The 24388-nt window shown below is 39.9% G+C and overlaps 1 protein-coding gene across 4 annotated transcripts in view; it reads right to left on the reverse strand.

The window, feature by feature from the left end:
- Nucleotides 1–579: 579 nt before the first annotated feature.
- Nucleotides 580–24388, reverse strand: part of SEMA3C (semaphorin 3C) — a 154616-nt gene continuing 130807 nt past the window's right edge. For all 4 annotated transcript variants that reach the window (XM_039518413.1, XM_039518414.1, XM_039518415.1 and 1 more), the window contains exons 13-18: nt 18482–18570; nt 15181–15222; nt 13767–13924; nt 10306–10373; nt 6630–6760; nt 580–4835 (exon numbers count right to left, since the gene is read on the reverse strand). In XM_039518413.1, coding sequence (XP_039374347.1) covers nt 4422–4835; nt 6630–6760; nt 10306–10373; nt 13767–13924; nt 15181–15222; nt 18482–18570 — 902 coding nt within the window. In that variant the 3' untranslated portion in view covers nt 580–4421. The remainder of the gene's footprint in view (nt 4836–6629; nt 6761–10305; nt 10374–13766; nt 13925–15180; nt 15223–18481; nt 18571–24388) is intronic.

Here is a 24388-nt window from a genome sequence, read left to right on the forward strand (position 1 = left end):
GAGTTGTCATTCTGACCTTGTGTCTCTCATTTAGAGCTGCTTGAAAAATGTTATATAATTGATGCAAAAATTCCAAACAAGAATGTTTCATTTGAAAATTTCCACTGAATGTTTTCATTTTTTTCAACGAAACAAAAACTGAGGGGGAAAACTAACTCCCCCATATCCCCTCCTTTCTAAATCCTTTTTGTTAAAAAATTGGAAAATTTGAAAATTTTAACACAGAAATTACCTGCTAAATTATATTTTCTGTCAAAAAGCAATTTGCTGCCAAATCATGGTCAATGAAACATTTCAGCCCGATCATGCTGGGGTACACAGATCCTTTATGATGCTCATTCCTAGAGATTCAATCTTGCTCTTAGATAAGTTCCAGACTTTTCTAAGAAACCAGTAATACTAAACTCAATGTGAGCAAGGGAGGGCAAAAAAGACTTATTACAAATCTTGAAAGCAGCATGTTGTGCATGGTTTTGTTGCAAAGATGTATGGGACAGCTGTTCTTATGATAAGTAAAAAAGTTTTTGGTTGTTAGCAAAGATCTACAAAGGGAAAAGCAAAACAAATCCTGAAGTGGTTTCAACACACTTTATTTTGTCAGGCAAATAATAATTCCAATTAAATAGCACTGTGTTAAACTACATTTTGTTCTTTCTTTCACAGGATATAATGAATATTCACTGTAATGACAGTTTCATCATGCTAGGAACTATACACATACCTACACTTCTTAAAAAGAGGGTTTTCTGAACGAAACATGTTTATGTACAGTACTGAGGATTCAAAGAACACATTGTTAAATCAGAATTTCAGCAAACTTTACAAACTACACAAAATAAAAACAGCAAAAAAAAGTACTTATGGAGTTCTTGACAGAGAACTTATCTTTACATTTGGCAAAGTTCTATCTAGAAGGTGTTTCTTTAAAAAAAGGAATAAAATTATATACATTATTCAGTAATCCTCAAAATAGGAAGTTATTAAATAGCACAAACAATATTACAATCTTAAATGTCCATGTTACATACAAATGGGGACCGGGGTCTACTTTAAAAAGAGAAAAACCTGTAGTAAGTCTAGCCTGTACATTTAGGGCCAGATCCTCAGCAGGTATAAATCCCTGTAGTTTTATGGACATCAAGGAAATTACACCTATTTGCACCTGCTGAGAATCTGGTCCCTACCTACATTATACACAGAGGAGACCTGCTAACGTATGAAAGGCTGGACTGGCTACACATTGACAGAAGTTTGTTATGTATACACAAGTTTTCATGCAGCAGAAAAATGTTAGTTTAAGTGTAATCCCTTAAACAGTCATACCATAAGAATTGTATGTGAAGCAGCTTTAAAAATATTATTTTATAATCCTGTGAAACTCAGAGCTACGCTGATTGTTTTAACTGAATCCCATATTGCCAATATTCAGTTATAAACAATGTAACTATCATTTTTGAGGCCTGATGGGGGCCTATTAAAATATCACTGTAGTCAACCGCTCAAAGAATAAATCGTACCCTTAAATGCTTATTAAATGCCATATTTCATCTGGAATCAATTACGAGCCTCACAACAGACATTAATGTTATATTAACTGTGCAGTGAATCTCCTGGATAACATTGGAAGACCAAGTGCAGCATACAGAGTATATGAACTAATGTCAGTCTAGGAGGTAGTTTTGTTTTGTGGAGCCCAAAACAACTATTTGGTTTGTAATTTAAGGATTGAACCTTCAGAAAGTCTCCCATCCTACCAAATGGATATTTTCTCCACTGCGAGACACCTAGCAAAAACTGAGTTTCATTTACTCATTTTCATTTAATCTTTGTTGAATCTACCCTGCCAGCTCTTGAGACCTAATCCAAAGCTCAATTAAATCAATGGGAATCTTCCCATTGGTTCCCATGGGCTTTGGTTCAGGCCACTATACACCAGTGTATATAGTTCACTAATATGCATTTAGGCCTTGATTCAGCAAAGCACTTAAATACAGGCTCAGATTTAAGCACATCCCATCCCCCTTTAAGCAAAGCAATTCAGCCTGTGCTAAACTTGCAGTTAATTATGAGTGGTCCCACTGATGACAATGGGACATAAGCCTGTGCTTCCGTGATCTGCTGAATCAAGGCATATTTCCCAGCTGTTCCATCACTGAACGGCAAAATGGTAACACGCCTGACTGCCAGTGCATCAGTTTGAAACCAGAATAATGAAATTGTGACAGACTCTTCATCACACTAGTGTAAATCTTGAGTAATTCTACTCACTTCAGTAGACTTACTCCCGAGATACACCAACGGAAGTGGGATAAGAATCATACTCCAAAAGCTTCCACTGTTTTAAAATAAAGTTAAAAGAATAATGGATAGAATAAGGGGTTCTCAAACTTCATTGCACTGCGACCTCCTTCTGACAACAAAAATTACTACATGACCCCAGGAGGAGAGACTGAAGCCTGAGCCTGCCTAAGTCCCACTGCCCCGAGAGGAGGGGGCCAAAGCCCAGCGCCCCAGGTTGTGGGGAGCGAAGCCAAAGTCCCAGGGCTTCAGCCCTGGGGGGGCTGTAACCTGAGCCCTGCCACCTATGGCTGAAGCCTTCAGGCTTCGGCTTCAGCCCTGCGTGATGTGGCTCAGGCTTTGGCTTTGGCTCCGGGCCACAGCAAGTCTAATTCTAGCCCTGGTGACCCCATTAAAACAGGGTCGCAACCCACTTTGGGGTCCTGACCCACAGGTTGAGAACCGCCGGATATAGATACTTCCTTTGAAGGCATGATTTTATTAGAACTGCTGGCGTTTTTTTTTTAAACCGCCTCTGGGTTTAGAAGTTATTTTTCCTTAGTTCATCATAAAATAATGTTAGTTTGGTTGAATATATAATATCTTTAATTAGCTTATTTTGCTGCAGACAGTCGTAAAATGTCATTGCATTACATGTGATATTCTGTGGTGCTATCTGTTGCTAATAACTGAGTGTAGTGAATAATCTTAGTGGATCCCAGGAAACTTCTCACATATGTAAGGCTAGCAGGATTTGCCCCTGATATTTTGCACTACAGATGATTGGAAAATGGTGACATTTTTGTACCAAACTGGATGGATGGACAGAAAGACATTCACCAAGTTTTCAACCAGTTCTATTTGGCATGTTACAAATCACGAGCTGGTGAAGATTTTTTTTTTAACAAAAATGTTTTTGCTGAAAAATGGCTTTTGAAAATGAAAATGTCACCAAAAATTTTGTTTTGAAATGTTCCTCTTTTTTTTTGGACAAAAAATATTTTTTCAGTTTTCTTTTTTGCCCCTTTCTAAACCGTACTCTTGTTTCCCACTTTTCAGCCACAAATAGCACGTGGGTTAATAAAAAAGGAGAAAAGGATGAAAGAAAGGAAAAAAATTGAAAACTGGACATTTTTTAAATCAAATAATTTTGGAAAGCAGTTTTCTGATCATTTTTTAGTCAGCTCTCCTGGAAAACTTTGAAAAGATACTGCTTTTGAAACTTTCAAAAATTTTCATGATTTTTTTCTCCACATCTTTCAACCAGCTCTAACCTGTATAATTTGGGACATTATAAAAGAAATCTGTGGTTCTAGTATTTGAGGAAATGTTGTACCGTATATCTACATTCTGCTCACAGGAAGGTAACCTTTTTGAAAAGCACCTAAGTGACTTAGATACTTTTGAAAATGTTACCTATAATCATGTTGCTTACAAAGCTATGAAGTGTTTTAGGGCCAATATGCTCTTTGATGTCAATATGAGCAGAGATATTTGTAAATTATGTCTCAGAATGTATTACAGCTCATATAATGAACAATAATCAGTGTTTCCTGAGGTATAAAACCATTTTTTCTCTTTTTGTCGTACTTTTACTTTAATTTGACCTTCAGTTTTTTTTCCCTGTACTATCCACTACTTTTGCCAGCTTCTTATCTTCATGCATTCACATGACTTGTACAGTGAATGAAAATTGTAAACCCAACATTGAACCGTAAACAATTAGAAACTCATAGACTTAAATGCAGTGCAAGAAACCCCTGGGCATCACCTTCATTTGAACAGCCATCTTAACCCAAATTATCTCTCTCCCCTTCTGTTCTGCTCAATTCCAAAACTGCAAATTAATGCACTGATTTTCTTTCTTTCTTTCTCTTCAACTGTAAGTAAATAGCAGGATATCAAATGGGTTAAGGGAAATATTCAGTTTTGCTGCTACAATAGGGACCTATGCAGTGCCAGTGAGCATCTCACAAAAAAAATGCTGGTTTTATATTTTCTCTAATTAAGTTACACTGCATTTTACTGGGAGAAGAATGTTTCTCAGGCATGCTTTACTAATTTTTATTTTAATATGCTCTCAACAGACAAACAAGAGCCCCCTTTAGGGAGAAGAAACACATCTGAGGCTCCAAATGAAAAAATTAAGATCCTGGTAATTGATTCCTTCTGTTCCTACTTTTCCTGCTATTAATCAGGGCCTTTAACTTGCCATAGTCCCCTCTCATCTTCTGGGATTCTTCTCCGCGCTGTCCTTGCTGTCTACTGTCTTTGCAGTATTGGTTAATCATCTGCATTTCTGAATGGCTGAAAGCTCCAATGAAATCCTTTGGGTGGAACTGCAGTGCTCGTACAGAGCTGGCCCAGGTCCAGGGGGACCACTTGTCAGTCATGAAGGCCACCATATCTGAATCTAACACTTTGAAGTTGATCTTTGCTATGGTTTGCTTGAAGCTGTTCTCTGTCGCGATGCAATGGTAGAGTCCTCTGTCAGTATCCTGGACAGAGCGAATCAAGAGTCCTTGCTCAGTCAATATGATCCTTTCATTAAGTTTGACCTACAAGGACGAAAGGAAAAATAAACTTCTTATACAGTGTGATGGGCCAATTAATTATACAAGGCACATGTAATATCTTCTGATGACTCTTTTTCACATATGGGAAGCTTGTTCTGTGGAGAGTTTTTCTGAATTTTATCTTTATTGTGATTTTCAACAGTTACTATTAAAATTTGAGATGATCAAACCACAGAGACCAACCTAGGCCCTTGAGAGGAGCCACCACAAGGCAGGATTTTCAACCATCTCCAAAGAGAGTAGACCCCTAGGGGTAGAGAGACTTTTCTTTGCCAGCATTACAGACCTGGGGAGTCTTCCCGCTAACATCAGAGTGTTCTGCTAACATCTTCTGAAAGGAAGATGGAGTCTGTAAGACTGGTGGTTGATGTCTCACTGGACACTGGGTGGCTTTTGGGTAAATGCTTTAATTGGGTATTGGCACCAGAGGGCAATTCTATAAAGAATTATATATCTGGTGTAGATTCCATACAATGATGTAAAAGTGTCTGAGGGAAGGATGTCATTCTGTATTCAGTGTTGCACAGTTTGGAAGAAATTTACACAGCACACTATTTAGTTTTTGTTTCATGCCTATGACAGTCAATGATGGTGTTCTTATTAAATATTTCTATATTGCGGCAACTCACATGGCATGAGGCTTTGCAGAAATCTATTTTGAGTAAGTCTATTCTCCTGAAATTTCCAGCCCAGTTCCTCAAGAAAAGGGGTTTTAGAATTCAGAGAGATTCAGCTTAGCTGAAAAGAAACAACCCTCTGATCCTTTCATGGTTCATCCATTACTAATTCCAGCATGTGTTATTCCGACATAGTTACAAAACAGAAAGACAAAAGAGGACTCAGCTACAATGTATGTTTTTCTTGAGTAAGGAATAAAGAATTGAATCTACGTTGCTAGCACAAGGTTTGAGCCTTCTCTGAGAATACCTGAGAAACAGCATGTTTTACTCAATAAACGCCTTATTAGTCCTCTCGCTCTCTCATTTCACAGGGTGGCTTGACATGAGTGAGTGTAAGTAACACTTTCCATTATTTATATTCTGTCACATGCACCATGTTACCGTCTTACTCTTACAATAGAAGTTCCTTTTTTTTTTCCTCCAAAGAATATCTGCCTCAGATTTGAAATGGAAATGATGTTTCCTTTTTGTATCACTCAAGGAAAGCATTATATTGTATGTTAGAGTACTGAAACTTGAGAGCCTTGGAGCGTGCTGTAATGGAAAATGTGATTACACTGCAGTGGGGAAAATGCTTGTAGCCTTAAGTGTTTTTAGCTCAGGCTAATTTCTTGCTAAGGAAACTTGCCCCATTTCCCCTCACTCTCTCTTTTATCTTCTCCATTGCATGAAGGTGCTGCTGTAATCAGAACTAGCTCCTTGATTTTACACATCTTGTTTCTTTTATGCCTGTTTCCTCAGATCAACAGCATGTGCTGACTGAGCGAATATTCCTATTACAATCACCTTGTTGTAGAGGAAAGATTTTCTAGTTAGTGTTTTGAATATAGGTGTAGCCTGGAATTTTCTAAGGGAATTAGGTGCCCAATTCCCATTAAAAGTCAACTGGAGTGAAGTGCCTAACTCTCTTAAGCTCCTTTTAAAATCTCAGCTATAATTTATAATGAGAGCTGTCACTCCTCATGCCAAAACACTAAAATATGTTCATGCAGCTTTCCTAACCTGCTTCATCATAACCAGACTGTCTGAGCCCCCTGATTGAATGCACCCCCCCTCCGCCCCAGATTGATCTGTGCTGCTGAGCTGCATTACTCACCTCTTTCCTTCGGTCATTGTCTTTCTGTAAGAGCCATTTAATGGACGCCTGGGGAGATTTAGGGGTGCACTCAAGAAAGGTGGTGTTGTTTTTCACTCCGTACTGAATGACTTCTGCTGCATTTCTGTACGCTAGAAAGAAAGACGGGGCAGATAAGACTATTGTACTACCGATGCCTGATTCTGACTCGGAAAGCAAACATTTACATGTTAGCAAAACTGGCAACCAAGGCTCCTTAACCTAGCTGAGTCACACCCCGTCTCAGACTCACTAGACTGAAGACGTCCAGGAATCTGTAATTCAGGGCAAAAATCTATAAAAGAAAAGGAATTAAGTTTGGAGAAACTTCAGGCCAAATCAAACTGCAAATATTTCAGCCCTGGGCACAGTCTGTTCTGAGAAATTAGGGCACCTGCTTGTGGGTCAAATCCTGCCTGGTGCAGCCTAGGAATAATAAAAGGGCAAAGGGAACTTCTTCTACCCGGTGCTCTCAGGCAGCAGCAGGCCAGGGCATCATCCTAGTGCTCTCTGTGGCCCATCAGCGACTGCCAGTAGCAAAAATCCCCAACATCTGGAGACAGGACACTAGATGGGAGGGCTCTGAGTTACTACAGAGAATTCTTTCCCAGGTATCTGCCTGGCAGGTCTTGCCCACATGCTCAGGGTGCAATTGATCACCGTGTTTGGAGTCGGGAAGGAATTTTCCCCTGGGTCAGATTGGCTGAGACTCTGGGGGTTTTCGCCCGCCTCTGTAGCATGTCACAGTCACTTACAGGTTTAAACTAGTGTAAATAGCGGATTTTCTGTAACCTGAAGTCTTTAAAACATGATTGGAGGACTTCAGTAACTCACCCAGAGGCTAGGGGTCTATTACAGGAGTGGATGGGTGAGGTTCTGCAGCCTGCAATGTGCAGGAGGTCAGACTAGATGATCATAATGGTCCCTTCTGACCTTAAAGTCTATGAGTTTAAAGAAGGGTGAGCTATTTAACATGCCTGTCAATGCCCCAGCATCAAAAAAGATACAGCCTGCTACTCCAAGGATGTGGGTAGGCCTGTAGCTGTTCCCTGAATGTGCATTTTGAGGTGAGGTGGGGGCTAAAAATGGCCAGAAACAGCTTCTTTTTCAAAGCAGCATTAAGATGCTCTTCAGTCACCTGTAGCCATCATGTAGTGTCACTCCACCCCCACCCACTCGGTGCAGCTACTTATATAGATAGGACAGGACTTAGCTCTAAAGCTAAAGTCCAATGAAAAACATAGATCAGACAGAGAATGAGACCAGGAGACAGAAGGAGATGATGCCAGTCTTCTCCTTGGAAAGGCTTTCAATTGATTTATAGCACTCTAGCAATACTTGGGCATATGTTGAGTTTATATCATCACCTAGACTTATTGTGCTACTTCACACTCTTTATAGATGAGTGATTGTCTGTTACCAACATCAAGAGTTTAGTTTTTTATTAGTTTGCTCAAATAATAATATTGGCCGAGGCTTAATTTTTCTAACATTACATGAAATGTAAGTTCTATCTTTGAGTAAACAGTAATGGTTAAAAATAAATACTGTAAATTGAACCACCGAGACATAGACGCCTAAATCAAATAATTGCGTCATCATACGGCTGTCACCCTGTCTTTCCTCATTCTATCCCCCATCTCCTATTTCTTACCCTCAGTCATAGAGACACTTCTAAAATTGGATTCTAAGCTACTTGGGCAAGGAACCTTTGCTTTCTATTTGTTCTGTAAAGTGCCTACCACACTTTGGATTCAACACATAACAACAGTAATAATATTGTAAATGTTGTGGAAGCGATCCTGAAGTACTTGGCATTCAAAGGTCCTAATTTGGCAATTAGTAGGCCCTTGTGCCTGCATGGAGCTTACTGCAGGACTGGGGTCAAAGTGAGTTTTATAGAAGTACTTTAGGATTGAGTCATACAGGAACATACATCATACTGAATGAGAGTCGATCTGTGTACATTTTCTACAGATTTTACAGTTTTCTATAGCATTGTAGTATCTAAATGCGTCCATCCTTTCACTAAACTTTTATCTATTGCATATTATTTTTACTTGTTATGTGCGCTTTGAAAGACAGAGAAAGAAAACAAATGCTTTTTCATAACAGCCCTAAGAGCTAACAATAATTTGTTAATGCTAAAAGTCTTTACAGAATATATAGAATATCTATATGTAGAGTGGCCATACAAACCTATTGATGCTCAATGCTGTATGTAAATGTAGCTCTGTGCTGAAAAATGTTAAAGCCTCACATGTTAAAGCATGTTGAGGCATGAAACATAGCATGCTTTATGCCTCAGTTTCATAATTGTCTTATAAATTTGCTAATACATTTTACTCACATCAGCTCTTTTGTCTTTTTGGTGGTTGTCCGATGTTTATTTTCTTCTCAGTGTATTAGTTTGCCATAACATGGCTTAAAATATAAATTATATGTTGAAAGAGTCTAAATTACGGTTTCTTTATTACCTTTTATTACGCTGGAAAAAGTAGGAGAAGGGCCACCTAGTGCACCCTAGCTCTTCTCTTCCCCACTCTCACCAAAACTTTCTTGAAAAGAGCGAGTGAAACACCCTAATTAAGATTAGTCAATAGCTCAATGGCTAGAGCACTCATTCAAGCTGTAGAAGACCCATGTTTAAGCCTCTACTCTGTCTAACCTGAGAAACCTTCCTGATGAAGGTTGCATTGAAACTAGATATGTTTCTATGAAAAGTTTTGTTTTTGACAAATTGACATATCCTAGCAAAAGACATCAACTCTACTATGGATGGCACAGAGTGAAGTGGACAAGAGTTCAAAACAGGATTAAAATTGCAGGTGAAAATGATCTTGATCCCCTAATCTCAATTTGTGTGGGGATTACAAAGCATTAGACTGTCACAGCCTTTACTCAGTCATGCATGGGAGTAAGATGGAGTAAGGCACAGGTCGTCAAGGGGATTTAGGCACCTAACTCCCTTTGAAATCTTTTTAGGATCTGGGTCTAAATTACAGGTTTCACCCTGTTTGGCCTTGCCTGGAATTGGGAGTGGAAGGAGTCTTAGCTCCATTGCCTCAACTCATTGGGCAGTGTGGATGGTCCTGTGTACATTGGGTTGTAAAATGCTTCATGAAAAGGGATAAAATAATTTACCCGTCCCTCAGTGCAAAGCGGGAAAGAGGAAGAATTGTGACTCAGAGTGGTGCCCAAGTCACAGTGCACCCTGGGGCTATTCTGGGGTGTGTGTATGGGGGGGAGGGGACACAGCTTTCACACCATCTCTTGCTCAGGGCTATGCCCAAAAGCACAATCTAGCCCCAAACGACTTTACAGTTCAGCATAATCATCAGGTGCAAGATTGAAACAGGTGGGTGTAAAGGACATGGGCAGAAGTGTGTGGGGAACTAGAGCAGTGCACGGTTTCCTTATAGCTGAGTCAAGTCAGTGCTACCGGACTCTCACTTTATAATATCTCATGCCGTTTTATCATACAAAGACACCACTTCACGTAAAATACAAGGAAAGGATGTTAAGGAAAATGGTTTGGAAAATGACTGTGCTTTTTTGCTGCTTTACCAGTAAACCACATGGCTGACGTGAAGAATGAGTCACATGAAGGAAAGTTCAAGTGATCTTTAACAGTATGATCATCTTTCAATTACAGTACCTTTCAAGTTAAATCCTCGGCACTGAGTCATAGGATTTCCATGTCTCACATCTTGTCTACGACTCCGCCTGTAATATTTGGGAAGTACAAACTATGACTCTAAAATAGCCACACTGTAAAATTATTCACCAAATTATATATTAGTATCAGTGGTCATGACTTACTGTAAACAATTCCATGTTTTGCAATTGGCATGCATATAAAGCCCAGACTATTTAAATCAATGGAAGTTTTCCCACTGAAGTCAAGGGGAGCAGAGCAGACTGCTAAGATTGACCCTATTCATGAAAATAACAGACTCTTCTGAACCTCAAAGGAGATGAATTGTATTCAGGTTTCTGAGAAAGGTTTCAATTGGCTTGTATTGTATCCAAACTGGTTCATCCATTCTTCACTGTCAAGCAGTATGTCCTTCCAACACTCTCTGTTGTACAGTGGAGCAACATAAAGCTCAGAGGTTTCACATACAGGGGTTCATACAAACTTTGTCAGTTCCTTTTGGAGGCCAGGGCAGTCTTATAGGATCAATGACTGGTCCTCATCAATTACTCACTATTTGATATTTGATATTTAGATAGGTTACTTAGGTCAGTGTTTCCAACTTGCCTAAGTAGTCTGATTACCAGAGGTACTGAACACCCACATCCGTCATTAGTTCTCATTGGCGAAGTTGAGGTTGCTCTGCATCTCAGAAAATCACATTACTTATTTTGGTGCCTAACTATGGATTTACGTGTACTGCTCTAGGCAATTGGTATGGAAATGTGTGCCAGAATCTCTCTGTGTCTTGGTTTCCTCATCTGTCATATAGGATGAGTAATATTGCTCTGCTTCAAGGGGATAAGGAGAATTTTAAGTCATTAACGTTTGTGAAGTGCTCTGGGATCATCAGGTGGTCATGCTTTATCCTATTATAACTATTTTTCTCCACATGAATTCATGCCTCTCAGCCCAACACAAAATTTGGTGGCTGTCTCTCTGTCTCTCTGCCTGACTTTAGAATTTGCAGCAAAACCTGAAACTAGGCAAGTGTTAAGTGGCTTAGGATTTTGCTGTCGTCCTTTACATTTAATACTCAGTATTAAAAATGCTGAAGCACTATACATGGCCTGAATGATCTACAGATGAGAGAGAAAATAGTGAACACCAGAGTAGGAAAATATCTAGGTAAACCATAATTTGTTGTGGTCTTTCAGAAGCCTAACTAACCTAATCAAGAGACCTTATCCTGACAGTTTACTATTTATCCAGAAATAAGAAGTGGCAATGTTTGTTTGGGGAGGATGTGTTTGTGGGTGTTTTCAGGACATAAGGAAAAAGTCAGGTGTTTTGAGGTTATGCTGTGTGGGATGACACACAGCAGGCAGAGAGATGGCGAGAGAAAGATTGACCGTAGAAAGATACTACTGTCTAGACTTGGGGATTTGGCTCAAATTACTGATGTTTTCTCCAGCACAAGCTGTTTCTTTAGATAAAGAAACAACTCATTTCCCTAGCATATGAAAAACAGATTGTTTTCCATACTGTGTTTGGTGTTTATTTTGGTCTGCTATAAGAAGCACATTACAAACAACATGTTAGCAGCAATATAAAACCCAATGGAAATAACATGGATATACATGATGAAAATGACAAGAGGTCAGCTGGAAATTATAAATGTTGGGCCTGAGTTTCCACTGTGTTATACCTCTCAACAGTTTAAGTTGTGTTGGCTTCAGGTGGGCTGAGAATCAGAGAGCTGGAGCCAGCACCTGATGATTCCCCATCCTCCCACTATGGCCTTTGCTTGGTGTCCCAAAGAATCTGTCGTGAAGACCAGAGGTCAAATGCTGAACTTTGCAAATTGTAAACAAATACTACTACTATACAAAATGCAAGGTACCTGCACCATAAAATATACTTTGTTCATTCAGGACTAACTTGTGCTTTATGAGTTAATCCCGTTCAAGGGGTGGTCAGTAGCTGCCCTAACCCAGGAGAAGTCCAGCAAAGAAATTGTCTCTGTTCCCTTTTTGCTCCCAGATGTTAATAATCAACTACTAGCACCTCATCAACTGCCTGGTCCACTGGGGGATGGAGCCAAGGTTCCACCCATTTCCCATCCCTCTCTGTCAGCTCCCCAGATACCCGCAAAGGGAGAAGTACCATGCACACAGTCCCCGGGCTCTTCCTTGCATCTACAACTGTGCTCCTGCACAGGCCAGGCTAAGACCCCACTTGTAATGAAAAGTTTAGTTTGATAATATTTCACACAATGTTCATTAGATATTCTGTAGTCATTTGTACAAGCAGTGAAGCCCCAGTAATATGAGACCACACTACAGCCTTCTGCTATTAAATATTTCTCCAGAGAAGTGGAGCGAGATTGCTATTTTGCATAAAAAGTATGGTTTGTGCTCAGTGAGAACTAGAGACCTTCTGTTGTAAATTAAAGAAAAATTGCTTTGTCTGCTTTAATGAACCTCATGTTGAAAATCCCAAATCTAGTGGATATGATATGGAAATGAAATTTGCCTGTATTGGTCTGTTTCCCAGAGCAGAGTGGGAAACAGTCTTCTTGTCCTGCGAATATTTTTGAGAGTTTGAAAATATTTACCATCCGGAATGGGGTTGAAAAGTCAAAATCTCAAAAATGTTTGCAAATTGAAAAATTTGTAAAAATCGGTTCATGTCAATCGAAAACGTTTGTTTCAATAATTTGTAAATGTTTTGTTTTGATTTAAACTTTTTCCATTTAAATCTATTTTTGCCTAATGAGTGTACTTTTTTAACCAGAATAAATGATTTGGGGGTTGGTTTGTTTCAAAAATATCGAAATGGAATACTTTGACAATTTCCAAACTTTTTTATTCCAATATTTTTCAAGTCAAGAGATTTGTCGAAACAGACCCAGCTCTATAAATAGTTTTGATGTCAACAAATCAGTGTTTTTTGATGAAAAATGTATCTGAAAAATTCCAGACCAACTTGTTTCCCTATAAATAGTCCTTTTCAGTGAGGAGAAACACAGAATATAAAGATTTAATGCACCAGATATTATGCTGCATGAAAGGCATTACCATGATAGTTACATTCACAGCAATTTTAAACAAAGGCAAAAGCATCACTGGATTCTGATTCTGTTCCCACATCGGCATTACCTCAGTGTAACTCCATTAAAATGGGTGCACATATGGTATGCCAGAGGAGGGTTTGGCCCTTGTTGCTTTAAAATTAGAATAAAATCTTTCTTTCACAGTGTATTGTTTTTAATATAAAAAGTGATCTCTTTAGTGGATAGTTTTGGTCAGCGTGCAATGCCAAAAACAACAGGGATTTCAGTATTATTTTTAAAGAAGCCAGCAACAACAACAACAACAAAAACCAATCCCCTTCTGCTATCCCATTACATGAGCCATGACTACATATGAAAGTAAACTCCTGATTTGTACTTTTCTTGCAAATCTCATCAGACTCCTCACCTCTTCCCTGTTGGGTAGAACCTGGAGCAGGAATTGCCATCCCAAGCGCAGTAAGGATCTCTGGCTAGGCAGCAGTCAGCACAGGCTGTTCCATAGATATGGCAGCGATGCAAAGATACCTGCGTGATCCCTTCATCTGAGCTCACATATAACTGTTGCTGTTGAAGGCAATGGAAACATTTATTTCAGATGTGGAGCCTAGAGGAGCAGCTTCACCCAGGAGCTTGGTTAACATATGCATAAAGCCTTCAATTCATTTTGGAATTAACTAAAAACCGAGAAGTGAGCCACTAAAGGGTTCAAAGCCAAAATAAATAGAAATCTCCCAGGTTAATATGCCTATAACATTACCGTCTCCTGTTAGAAAATACTTAAAATGCTATGGTGAATGCTAATGGTTTTTTGGACATTGCGTCTCATTATTTTGTCCTGCTGCAGCAGGTCTGAGTTAATATAGTTCAGATTTGAGGACTTGGTCCTTAGTGAGGATTACTGAATCAAGCCTTTGAGCTAAGTAATGTCTCTGCATAGTCTCCTTAAGAAATACTGTGCAAAGCTTCTAGTTGAATTTATCCAGGACATAGATTCCATAAACACAAAACTTAGAGGTCACTATGGACTAGATTCTGATAATCTTACCTTAAATAGAACCTTACTCCAGGCCAATGGGGCCACTGGAGTCAATGAGACCACTCATGGAGTAAGGATCATTCAAGGTGAGTGAAGCCATCAGAATCTGGAGCAAAAGCCAGTTAAATAGCATTTCTTAAAGTGGAAATAAACCCTGGATAGGAGCATACCTGAACTGTGGTGGCCCGAGTCCCTCTCTCATATAATGCTGGCAAATCTCATTGAGTTTAATTTCATACATAGTAATTAATTAATTAATAATTCTGAAAAGTCTTTGGCAAAATTCAGTAAATTTAAAATTGTTTGAATACAGAATTTTAGCTACCTTTTATTTTGGTTGTGCAGTCACACAACTATTATGATCACCATCACCATATTAATGATTCATGTCAAAATAGCCATTATGAATTAGCTTGACAGACACAACCTCATCATAGGCCCCATACCACCATTTCTACACTCCCCAAGCGCTGAATGAATAATTTAGACAAATAGCTTCAGTCTATGGATTGTGATGTGATTGGTTATATGGTAATTTTTTTGTTCCCTAATTGGACTTTTTTATCAGTTGAAAATAACCAATATTGAACAATGCACTAGTGGATTTTGTCCTGACGGTGCTGGGACAGATCCTTAGCCAGTGCAAATTGGGAATCAAAGGTGCTACACTGAAGATATGTGTGTCCGTATTTAGTATGGTGCATCCTAGTTAGCCTTTTTAGGACCTTAAGTTAATTCTATTCTCAAATAATAACCACTAAATGAGTGTTCCACTTTCCTTTACCTTTTTCGATGAAATCTTCATTGTTGTTATGGGAGCATTATTCTGAAAGACAAATCACATTTATATGCCATCTTTTATTTATTATGGCATGACATTAAACTTTAAAGTTTTGTAAGCCACAGTCATTTCTAGATAAACCATTCTTTTCCAGACTCTTGAGGGGATGTCATTCACACCTAATCATCTTTTGCCACAACTCAACAAACATGACATAAACACAAAGTTTGAGTCAGTAAATATATTGGCTGCATGAACCTCTGGACTTGACTCAGACACATTAACAAGTTCTCACACTTCTGGCTGAACTGCTCTTAAGAGCTGACTCACTACTACAGATAGGCAGTATGTGTTTGCAAACCATCACTCTCTCTCTCTTTGGAAGGCACAGCCTTTGTTCTTGGAAGGTGACAGCATGCAGGAATCATGTAACAGCTCATACGTAATTAGCACATGATCTGGACAAGGAGAATTAATATGTCTTCCACACTGTATCTACAATGCGTACACTTTGGTTACTGTCCAACACATGATTTTAGATTATCAACAAGAAATGCCAACATTACAAATGATGTGTTGTGTTACTGAATTTTTGTTTTTGCTCAGTGCACTCAGTGACACTGCACACTACTGTATGTAGTTTTCAGTGTCATTTATTATCTGTGTCGAACTGAATGTTAAAGAACACCCTTTGGAGTTACTACATCCACTGTGTTAAACCAATGAAACAATCCATCATTCTCATCAAAATTAATGGTGTCTGTGATGGCAACAGTAATGACAATCATTATTTTGGGGATCAAGGATTTACTATAGTAATCACAAGATACGGATGCCATTGTGGTATGTCAGGATTAGAGTGTGGCACACCAGAAGAGCTGCGAGGGGCTTTGCAGAAACTGGAAGTTGCTCAGAATTGGGGCTGTGGGGTTGTAACACTTCAGGACTGAATACTTGGGAGCTGGGAAATCTGAGTTCAATTCCTGTTTGACCTTGGGCAAGTCACTTAGTTTTTCCAGGCCTCAGTTTCCCATCTGTAAAATGGGGGATAATAGTACTTCCCTACTTCACAGAGATGCTGTGAGGACAGATACAGTAAAGATAATAGAGTGTTCAGGTGCTACAGTAGTGGGGGACATATAAATACCTGAGGTGATGATAAGTGCATTGGCTGATGTTGGGGCTCAGGACTGGAGCAGTAAAAGTTTAGTAAGTAAGAAATGAGTCATACTGACATAGCTATAAGGGGTAAATGGCCAGATTAATCATAGAATACCAAGATTGAAAGGGACCTCAGGAGGTCACCTGCTCCAACTTGCTGCTCAAAGCAGGATGAATCCCCAGACAGATTTTTGCCCCAAAGCGCCCCCTGAAGGATGGAACTCACAACCCTAGGTTTATCAGGCCAATGCTCAAACCACTGAGCTAGCCCTGCCCCCAAGGTATTACTACCAGTTCATATCTAATGGGTAGTAAATTTGCAGAGGTCAGTGTGTGGAAAGCTTACAGTGCCTATTCCCCCCTTGCTTTGAACAGTTCTTTCAGTGTAGGGTGACCAGACAGCAAATGTGAAAAATCGGGACAGTGGGTGGGGCGTATTCGGAACCTATACAAGAAAAAGACCCCAAAATCAGGACTGTCCCTATAAAATTGGGGCATCTGGTCACCCTATTTCAGTGTCTCATTTTTACAAACACTGAAATAGATCAAAATGTCCCCAGTTTGTGTCTGCAGTGTTGGCCTGGGGCTCTGTCTCCTGTGTCTTGCATGGAAACGAGATTAAATAGCTTTGCTCCAGCCGTCTTTCTCACTGCAATCTGTCAAATGCCACTTTGGGTCTCAGATTCCACTTTCCCTCTCAGAGCTACTTTTCAAAAAGAAAATACTTGACAGCACTACCACATGCTTTACTTAGTCTATGCCTTTACTTACACTAAGCCTATGCTACCCAGGTCCCCTCTGTTTTTGAGAGCCATTAATAAAGCCCCAGCGCAACAACATATGTTTTGAGCCCTGAGCTTATGCTAGAGTGATCTTGAGGGCTCAGAATGTAATGATGAGAAGACCAAGCAGGGGACTGAGAGTCATGACCCTGGGTTCTCTCCCAGGTTTAGGTACAGACTTCCCATGAGCCCTTGCTTCCCCTGCCTAGCTTCCCCTGCTCTAAATGGAATGAATAATATTTCTGGTTAAAGAAGTCCCATAAAATATTATTCATGTGCACTTTTTGGAAAACGTAGGCTCAGTTTTCCACACAAGGTATAACAAGACCATTTAAATTCACAGATAACTCATCCTGGGGTACAAAGCAAGTGGGGAACCTGGGTTGGGACAGGCATGTATGAAGGTGTGCAGAGGAGGAGGTTGTGCAGAGATGGCAGTCCCTTGTATGGCTTGCACAAGGGAGGGTCTCTGTTCACAGGGGAGAAGGGCGTATGCTTCCTTGGTGTGCCCAAAGAGGGCTTGGAGGAGATGGAGCTATGACCTTGCCCCTTCCACACCTGCCCACACAGCAAGTTAGCTGCACCATAGCAAGTGGGCTGCCTAGTCCCTCTGCATAACAGGCTGAGCTGTGCTGGGTACAGAGAAGCTCAGCCTAGATCTGCATCACTTGCCCTGAGTCTACCTGGTAAATGGCAGTCCACTTGCAAATTTCAAAGAGCTTTCACCAGTAGGGTGAACAGTTCCTTATTGTTCCAACAGGCAGCTAGAATGATTGACAGAGACTCTTTTATTGTTTTTGCCATTAATTGTTTATGCCTCTTTTCAGCTTAGGGTGATTTAGGCCTAAAGCTTTTTGACTCCAGTGACATGTGGCTTTAAAGAACTTGAGCAAAGTAAAAACAACACCAGTTTGCTTCAAATCTGTGGCTCATAATCAGAAAGCTTATAGTATAATCAAAGAAGAAAAAAAAAGAAAAGAAAAAAGAGAAAGAAAAACTGAGATTCCAGCTGCAAATGGCTGCTGCCTCAATATGTGATGCCAATGATAAAAGTCTCCTGCTGGCAGTCAGTATAACATGACCTCTTAAAAATGTGATTATCAAAATCCTTTGAGCCAGGATGACAACATTAGAAAAACAAGGCATTTGCATGCAGAAAAAAAGATTTAAGCCCATTTACACTCCACACTACACTAGACATCACCTTATTCCTACTTCCTTCAGTTGGAGGGCATCAAGCTGACATTCTACTAATTGATTTGATCTTTTATCAAGTGCTAGTCACCCTTGCTAAAGTCCTTTAGACAACGTGTTTGTGTGAACATACATGCTGGAGGAATGAAAGGGGGAGGAAGACAAACCTGAAAAACCTCCAGTTCTTCTAAAATGAGCTCTCCACTTGCAGAAGAGTTGGTGGGTAGGACAACAACTTTCTGTACAGTCCCCTGATCTGGAACATAGAGAGAGGACAGATGAATTCTTACCAACTAGGAAAAAATATTAGAGGAAAAAGCAGAATGGAGAGAAGGGTGGAAATGATTTTCATAAATTCATAGATTTAAAGTCCTGGCGGGACCATTAGATCATCTAAGTCTGACCCCTGTGTAGAACACAGACCATAGACCTTCATCCAGTTACTCCTGTAATGAGCCCAATAACTTTGTGTTTGATTTTAAAATATCTGTAATAACTCTTTCTAGTGGGAGTCATTCAAGCAGGCAATAGATGTATAAAGGGATTAGACTTTTCTCCCACAGTTTTTTGATTAAGTCATGGTCAGATATTTATTTATTCATTCATTTATGTACTATTATTTTATAGCATCCATAAGTAACGGTCAGAATTAGGTCCCCGCTGTACTGGGTGCTATACAAACCCAGAGGAAGAGGCAGCCCCTGCCACAAAGAGTTTACGATCTAAAAACACAAGAAAAACAAAGGAAAGGAGAAATGGATACAATGCCGAATTTTATGCGCAATTCATGGCAACATATCACAGAAACTAATAACATGTAAGCAACCTGTATGGTACAAATTTCAGTGCAGGAATCAGTTTTAACGTGGGTGAGATGCAAGCTCTAGCCAGTGTGGGATGGTGTGCACCATCAATAATTGGGGCCGTATGTAGCAAAAGAAGCCACTTTTTTGATCCACATGGCAATCAAGGATGTCCATGGGGAATGCATGAAAACTGCTCTCCCCACAGTGGCACCATAAAAACACATTGTAGCATGTAGTCTCTGTCCCCAAAATCAATTTGATAGCATTACATTTGAAATGGGGATTGAGGTGGGACCTGAAGGAGGGCAAGGTAGTGGCTTTATGGTTCAGGGAGGATGTTCAGGGATTGGTTCAGAGAAGATGTTCTGTGTGAAAGGGATGGCATGGAAGGTAGTGTGTGAGGTGACACAATATGATACAGGAGCAGATAAAATGGGAAAGATTTATATTATATTAATTATTATTAGTAGTGTTACCATAGCACCCAGGGGCCTGAGTCATAGACCAAAACTCCATTGTTCTAGGGCCTCCAAGGTAGGGACAAATGTATTGCATTTGATGCAGTGGAAAAGGCAGTGTCAGAAGATGGACTCAAAGAAAGGTTTGAGATGGTAAGAGTGATAGACCAGAAAGATGATCTTAGCAGCTAATTTTATGCTGCTCAGCCAGGACTGTTGGCGCTTTAGAAAACCATGAGCCTTGGGCTACATCTACACTACGAGATAGGGGTGTGATTCCTCTGCTCATGTACACATAGCTTGTGCTGGCTCTCACAAAGTTAGTGTGAGAATGAACAGCAGAATAGCTGCTATTGCGCCACTGAGCACTGCTGAGCAGGTACCCACCGGTTTCCGGTGAGTTGTATGCAGCAGCACTCAGCTGTGCTTCTGCTGCCTCTACCTGTGCTACTGAGGCTACAATGTAATTTATACTCCTGCTAGTTTGAAGACAGCTAGCACAAATATGAGTACACGAGCATGGGAATCACACCTCTATCTCATAGTGTAGACATAGCCTTGGATGAAAAAAGGATTATGGGCATAGGTGCTGGAACTAGGGTGCAGGGGAGGCTGCAGCACATCCTGGCTTGAAGTGGTTTCCATCATATACAGGGTTTACAGTTTGGTTCAATGGCTCTCAGCACCCCCACTATACAAATTATTCCAGCACCCATGGCTATGAGTTCCTCTTATCCGGAAGGACTAGAAGGACTATTTTGCTCTATATATGTCACAGCAAACCTATTTTGCTCTATATTGTCACAGAGGAGCAAGATCAAAGAGTTTGTATCCCACTTTTGTCATGAAATGTTTCAATAATAATATTGAATTGAGCAGGTCAGTAAAATGTTGGAGCTGCCATGTGTGTGTGTGTGTGTGTGTGCGTGCGCGCACGTGCGCATTTCTGCCTGTAGGGAAATGATCTGAGCTTCCCATCAGGCAATCTATGATGTTGACAGAAGAAAGCAAAAGCAGGAGACTTTTGATTTTGTTTTTAAGGTCAGTGACTACATTCCATAGCTGGAGTTAGAATGCAAGTTGGTTGGTGTAAATAATTTAAATAATTCTTTTTCCCCAGTGGAAGCTAGGAGATAGACATACTTTGGCTTCAAAATCAAGAATTGTACTCATGTATAATAATCCTGACCACACACCTAAACGACACTGTTGTTTTTTAACATTAAATCAAGAAATCTAAAGCAGCCAAGATATAAAAAAAATGTATAGCTATCAACTGTACGTGCTCAGCAAATGTTAACCATAGAACAAATCCTCATGAAATATTCACAGCTATTGTTTGTCCTCATTATGCAATGAGATGATGAACCGGTTCTTTCAGAAGAAACTTTCTTGAAACTAAATCTTTTGACAGTACCCCAGTGGTCTGGACAGGGTGCCAGCATTAGCAAAACTATGAGGACCTGAAAGAGATTTACTGGCTGCCAGGACCTACACGATCCCTAAACTCCCTGAATACTGTGGAATGTCCTTCCATGGAGCTGAGATGTATGTGTGTGTGGATAAGGCACCAGTCTTTACCTCTATAAAGCCAGTCAAATAGTCATGAATATGTGTGGCTTGTACACATAGTCTGTCTCTACTCCCTCTCCTTCTTACCTCCCTTCACAGCATTGTGTTATGACTCTTCTCCAGCAATGTCCTTTGTTCCCTCAGTATCAGGATATACAATATACTGGTGGGGAGGAGTTGCTGATTGTGATGAATTTTGGAATACACTCTCAACTGCCTGTCCTGTGTCCTCTAAACCTCACTTACATGATGTAAAATACTCAAACACACATTAGTACAGACCCTTCCTATCCTCACCCGTGCAATATGGGTCTGACCCATATAAAAGTAAGTGTATTTCAACTATGTAGCAATCCATGCCACACGTTTAAAACTGTAAACTGGTCTTCAGTGCACAAACCCTGAAATGGGAAGCTGAAATTAGAGTTTACAGCATGGGCATTTGCATAACTAAGCACTGATATGAGCACACAAATTCAGGGACTTGTGTCCTTATAAAGAAATCCACATCTGAAAACTGGGTTCCTGAATCATTAGCTGCTGCAAATCCTTGATAAAACAGGGCAAGTAGACAGTATTTCCCATATGTATCTCAATTTATTGCCTGTTGTCTCAATATTATTTTAACATGACAAGCCAGATCCTTGTCTCCGGATACATTCCCTTTCATAAGGAATCTCCACATCGCTCTACTGTGCTTACTAGTCTTGCTATAATATTTTCAAGATATTTTATGCAATGTAAAGCATAACAGTGGAAAATTGCTCATTAAATTTTTTTTATGCAAGGAGTAACCTTGGACTGTGGGCTGTTCCTCCACAATATGCAGTAACACCAGTTTTACTGTTATTGCTCAATCTTTTCCTTGGTAAGTGAAACAAAAATAATGGTCCCCAGATGGCTTTCCTAGTCCCTTTTCCAAAATGTTTAACTCTCTAGACTATAAGAACAATGGTTGTCAAACCAAGTGCACTTCTACATATTCATCTCAGAATAACTACATTTGAGTTTTGTTGCAAATCTTATTTGTTCACTTCTGTTAATGGAATTAAATTCTTGGGTCAAAAGGAAAGTTGGAAAGGATACTGGCAAAACAGTCATGGACACAAGAGGTATGCAAAATTACACACAGTCTGATGTGTTTTCCAGTTCATTATTGTTCTTCAAGCAAGATACAAGACATGGAATGAATGTAAGTCATTTCTGTTCACAACAAGATTCTATAAAAATCAACCAAGTAGAGGGACAATTTCCTTCCCGGAGTAACTCTACTGACTTCCCTAGAGTCACTCCAAAGATTAATTTGACAAAGAATGTGTTAGTTCTACTAAATTAGGAGACAAGCCATTGTGTCTGCTAAACAGTAGAATTTACCTAGCTACATGGCAGATGTATGCCTTTCACTGGTCTCTCTGTAGGTAATACATAACACTGGCCCTTACTACAGTACATGTCAATACCCATGTTGTAACTGAGAGAAAGAGAGAGAGCCATGGAGAGGAGAGATCTGGCTGAGCTGTAGGTGGGTGCAGCCTTAGTTCAAATAGGTGATCTATTGGTTTAGCTCTGTAGAATGTGAACCAAAAAGGAGTCTTTTCCCAGCTGAGACCGTAGGAGCTACAATATATTAAGCTTCTGTCATCTGGAAGTTACTCTTGCATGATAAGATAATTTGAGTTCCTAGCTCCCCACTTCTTTTTTTTTCTTTTTTTAAAAGCAGATTCTCATTTACATATTACTTTTTCCTTCAACGGCCTCTTTGGTCTCCTGCTATAGTTCCTTAAACATGTGGCCTTTACGCTACACATGTGAAACACTGTTTTATACTTTTTTCCCCTCTGTCTTGTTCCACAATTTCCAGTGGACAAAATTCTGAGAGTTGCTGAGCACTTGCAACTTCCTCTGACATCAGCACCTCTCAGGATCTGGCCCATAGCTTCACACGACAGACCTCTTCTCTCCTTACCTCTCTCTGTACAACATGGGTATTATCACCTGCTGTAGCAAGATCAAGTACTATATATTTGCTTCTTTCGAATGCAGACAAAACTCTTGGAATGATAGACCTTAATCCCTAATCGAGACCTGATAACTTCCATTACCGACTAGTGACATTCACCCTTTCTTTGGAGACTACAGCCACATAAACTAATAAAGAAAGCTGCTATGATTGCTTTCCTGCCCCACAGTTAATAGTATCCTAGCCATAGATAATCATTGTCATTGCCATTATATAACTCACTGGTCAGTGTGCATTATGTGTGCCTCCAGGTCCCTGGTTCAATGCCTGGTACATTGACCAACATAGCAGCTATCTCAATAGCACTTTCTGGACATACTGAGTTAAGTTCCAAAGATGAAGCAGTATTCTTGTTTAGAGAGCAGGTACAGGTCTGGGGAAAACCCACCAACTTTAGTTTGCACAGGTTTCAGCGAACCTTACAAGGCTGACCCATGCGCTTTGCTTTGAGTTTGGGGTTCATTTGAATTCCAAAATATAAATCAAACTCTTAAATGATTTGGAACAGAGTAATCACGGACATAGAGCCTGATCCAAAGCCCACTGAAGTCAGTATAAAGACTCCCATTGACTTCAGTAAACTCTGGATTAGGCCTATAGTTAACCTATTTAACAACATGATCATCTTATTACTACTAAACTCATTCTCCCTTCCCCTTCTCTCCTATTGTTTTTCACACTCACTTCAGCACGGGGATAGTGTCTTCCTCTTTGTTTGTACAGTGCTCAGCACACTAGGGGTCTTTGTCCTGACCGAGGCCTTTGGGCAACCATAGTACAAATAATAAATATTGAGAGAATGCAATTTCTTTCATGCCAAACCTTCTCAAACAACACAGGTTTCAAAGCTTGACTTGAAGTCAAATGTTACTGGAATCACAATCCCCTTATGAGGGATTGGAAAGAGTGACCAGCAAGAGGAGAAAGAGCAAACATCCCCTAGGCTTGGAAATGGAGCCGAGAGTAGGCAGAGTGGAAAACAAACAGAGAGAGAGACTGCGAAGAAAGGAACACAGAGAGAGGAAGAGAACAATGTGAATGAAAAAATAAATAAGGTGCAAGATCCTCCAGTGGTGCAAATCAGCAGATTCCTGTAGAAGCCAGTTGAGCTATGACTGCTTACACCAGTTGATGACCTGGCCCACAGTGTATAACAAAGGAGGTAAAAAATAATGAATGGTGATATCAAATGCAGTTCTGTTTGGCTGAAATACGCTG

The sequence above is a fragment of the Mauremys reevesii genome, linkage group 1 (genome assembly GCF_016161935.1).
Source record: "Mauremys reevesii isolate NIE-2019 linkage group 1, ASM1616193v1, whole genome shotgun sequence".
Taxonomy (NCBI): domain Eukaryota; kingdom Metazoa; phylum Chordata; order Testudines; family Geoemydidae; genus Mauremys; species Mauremys reevesii.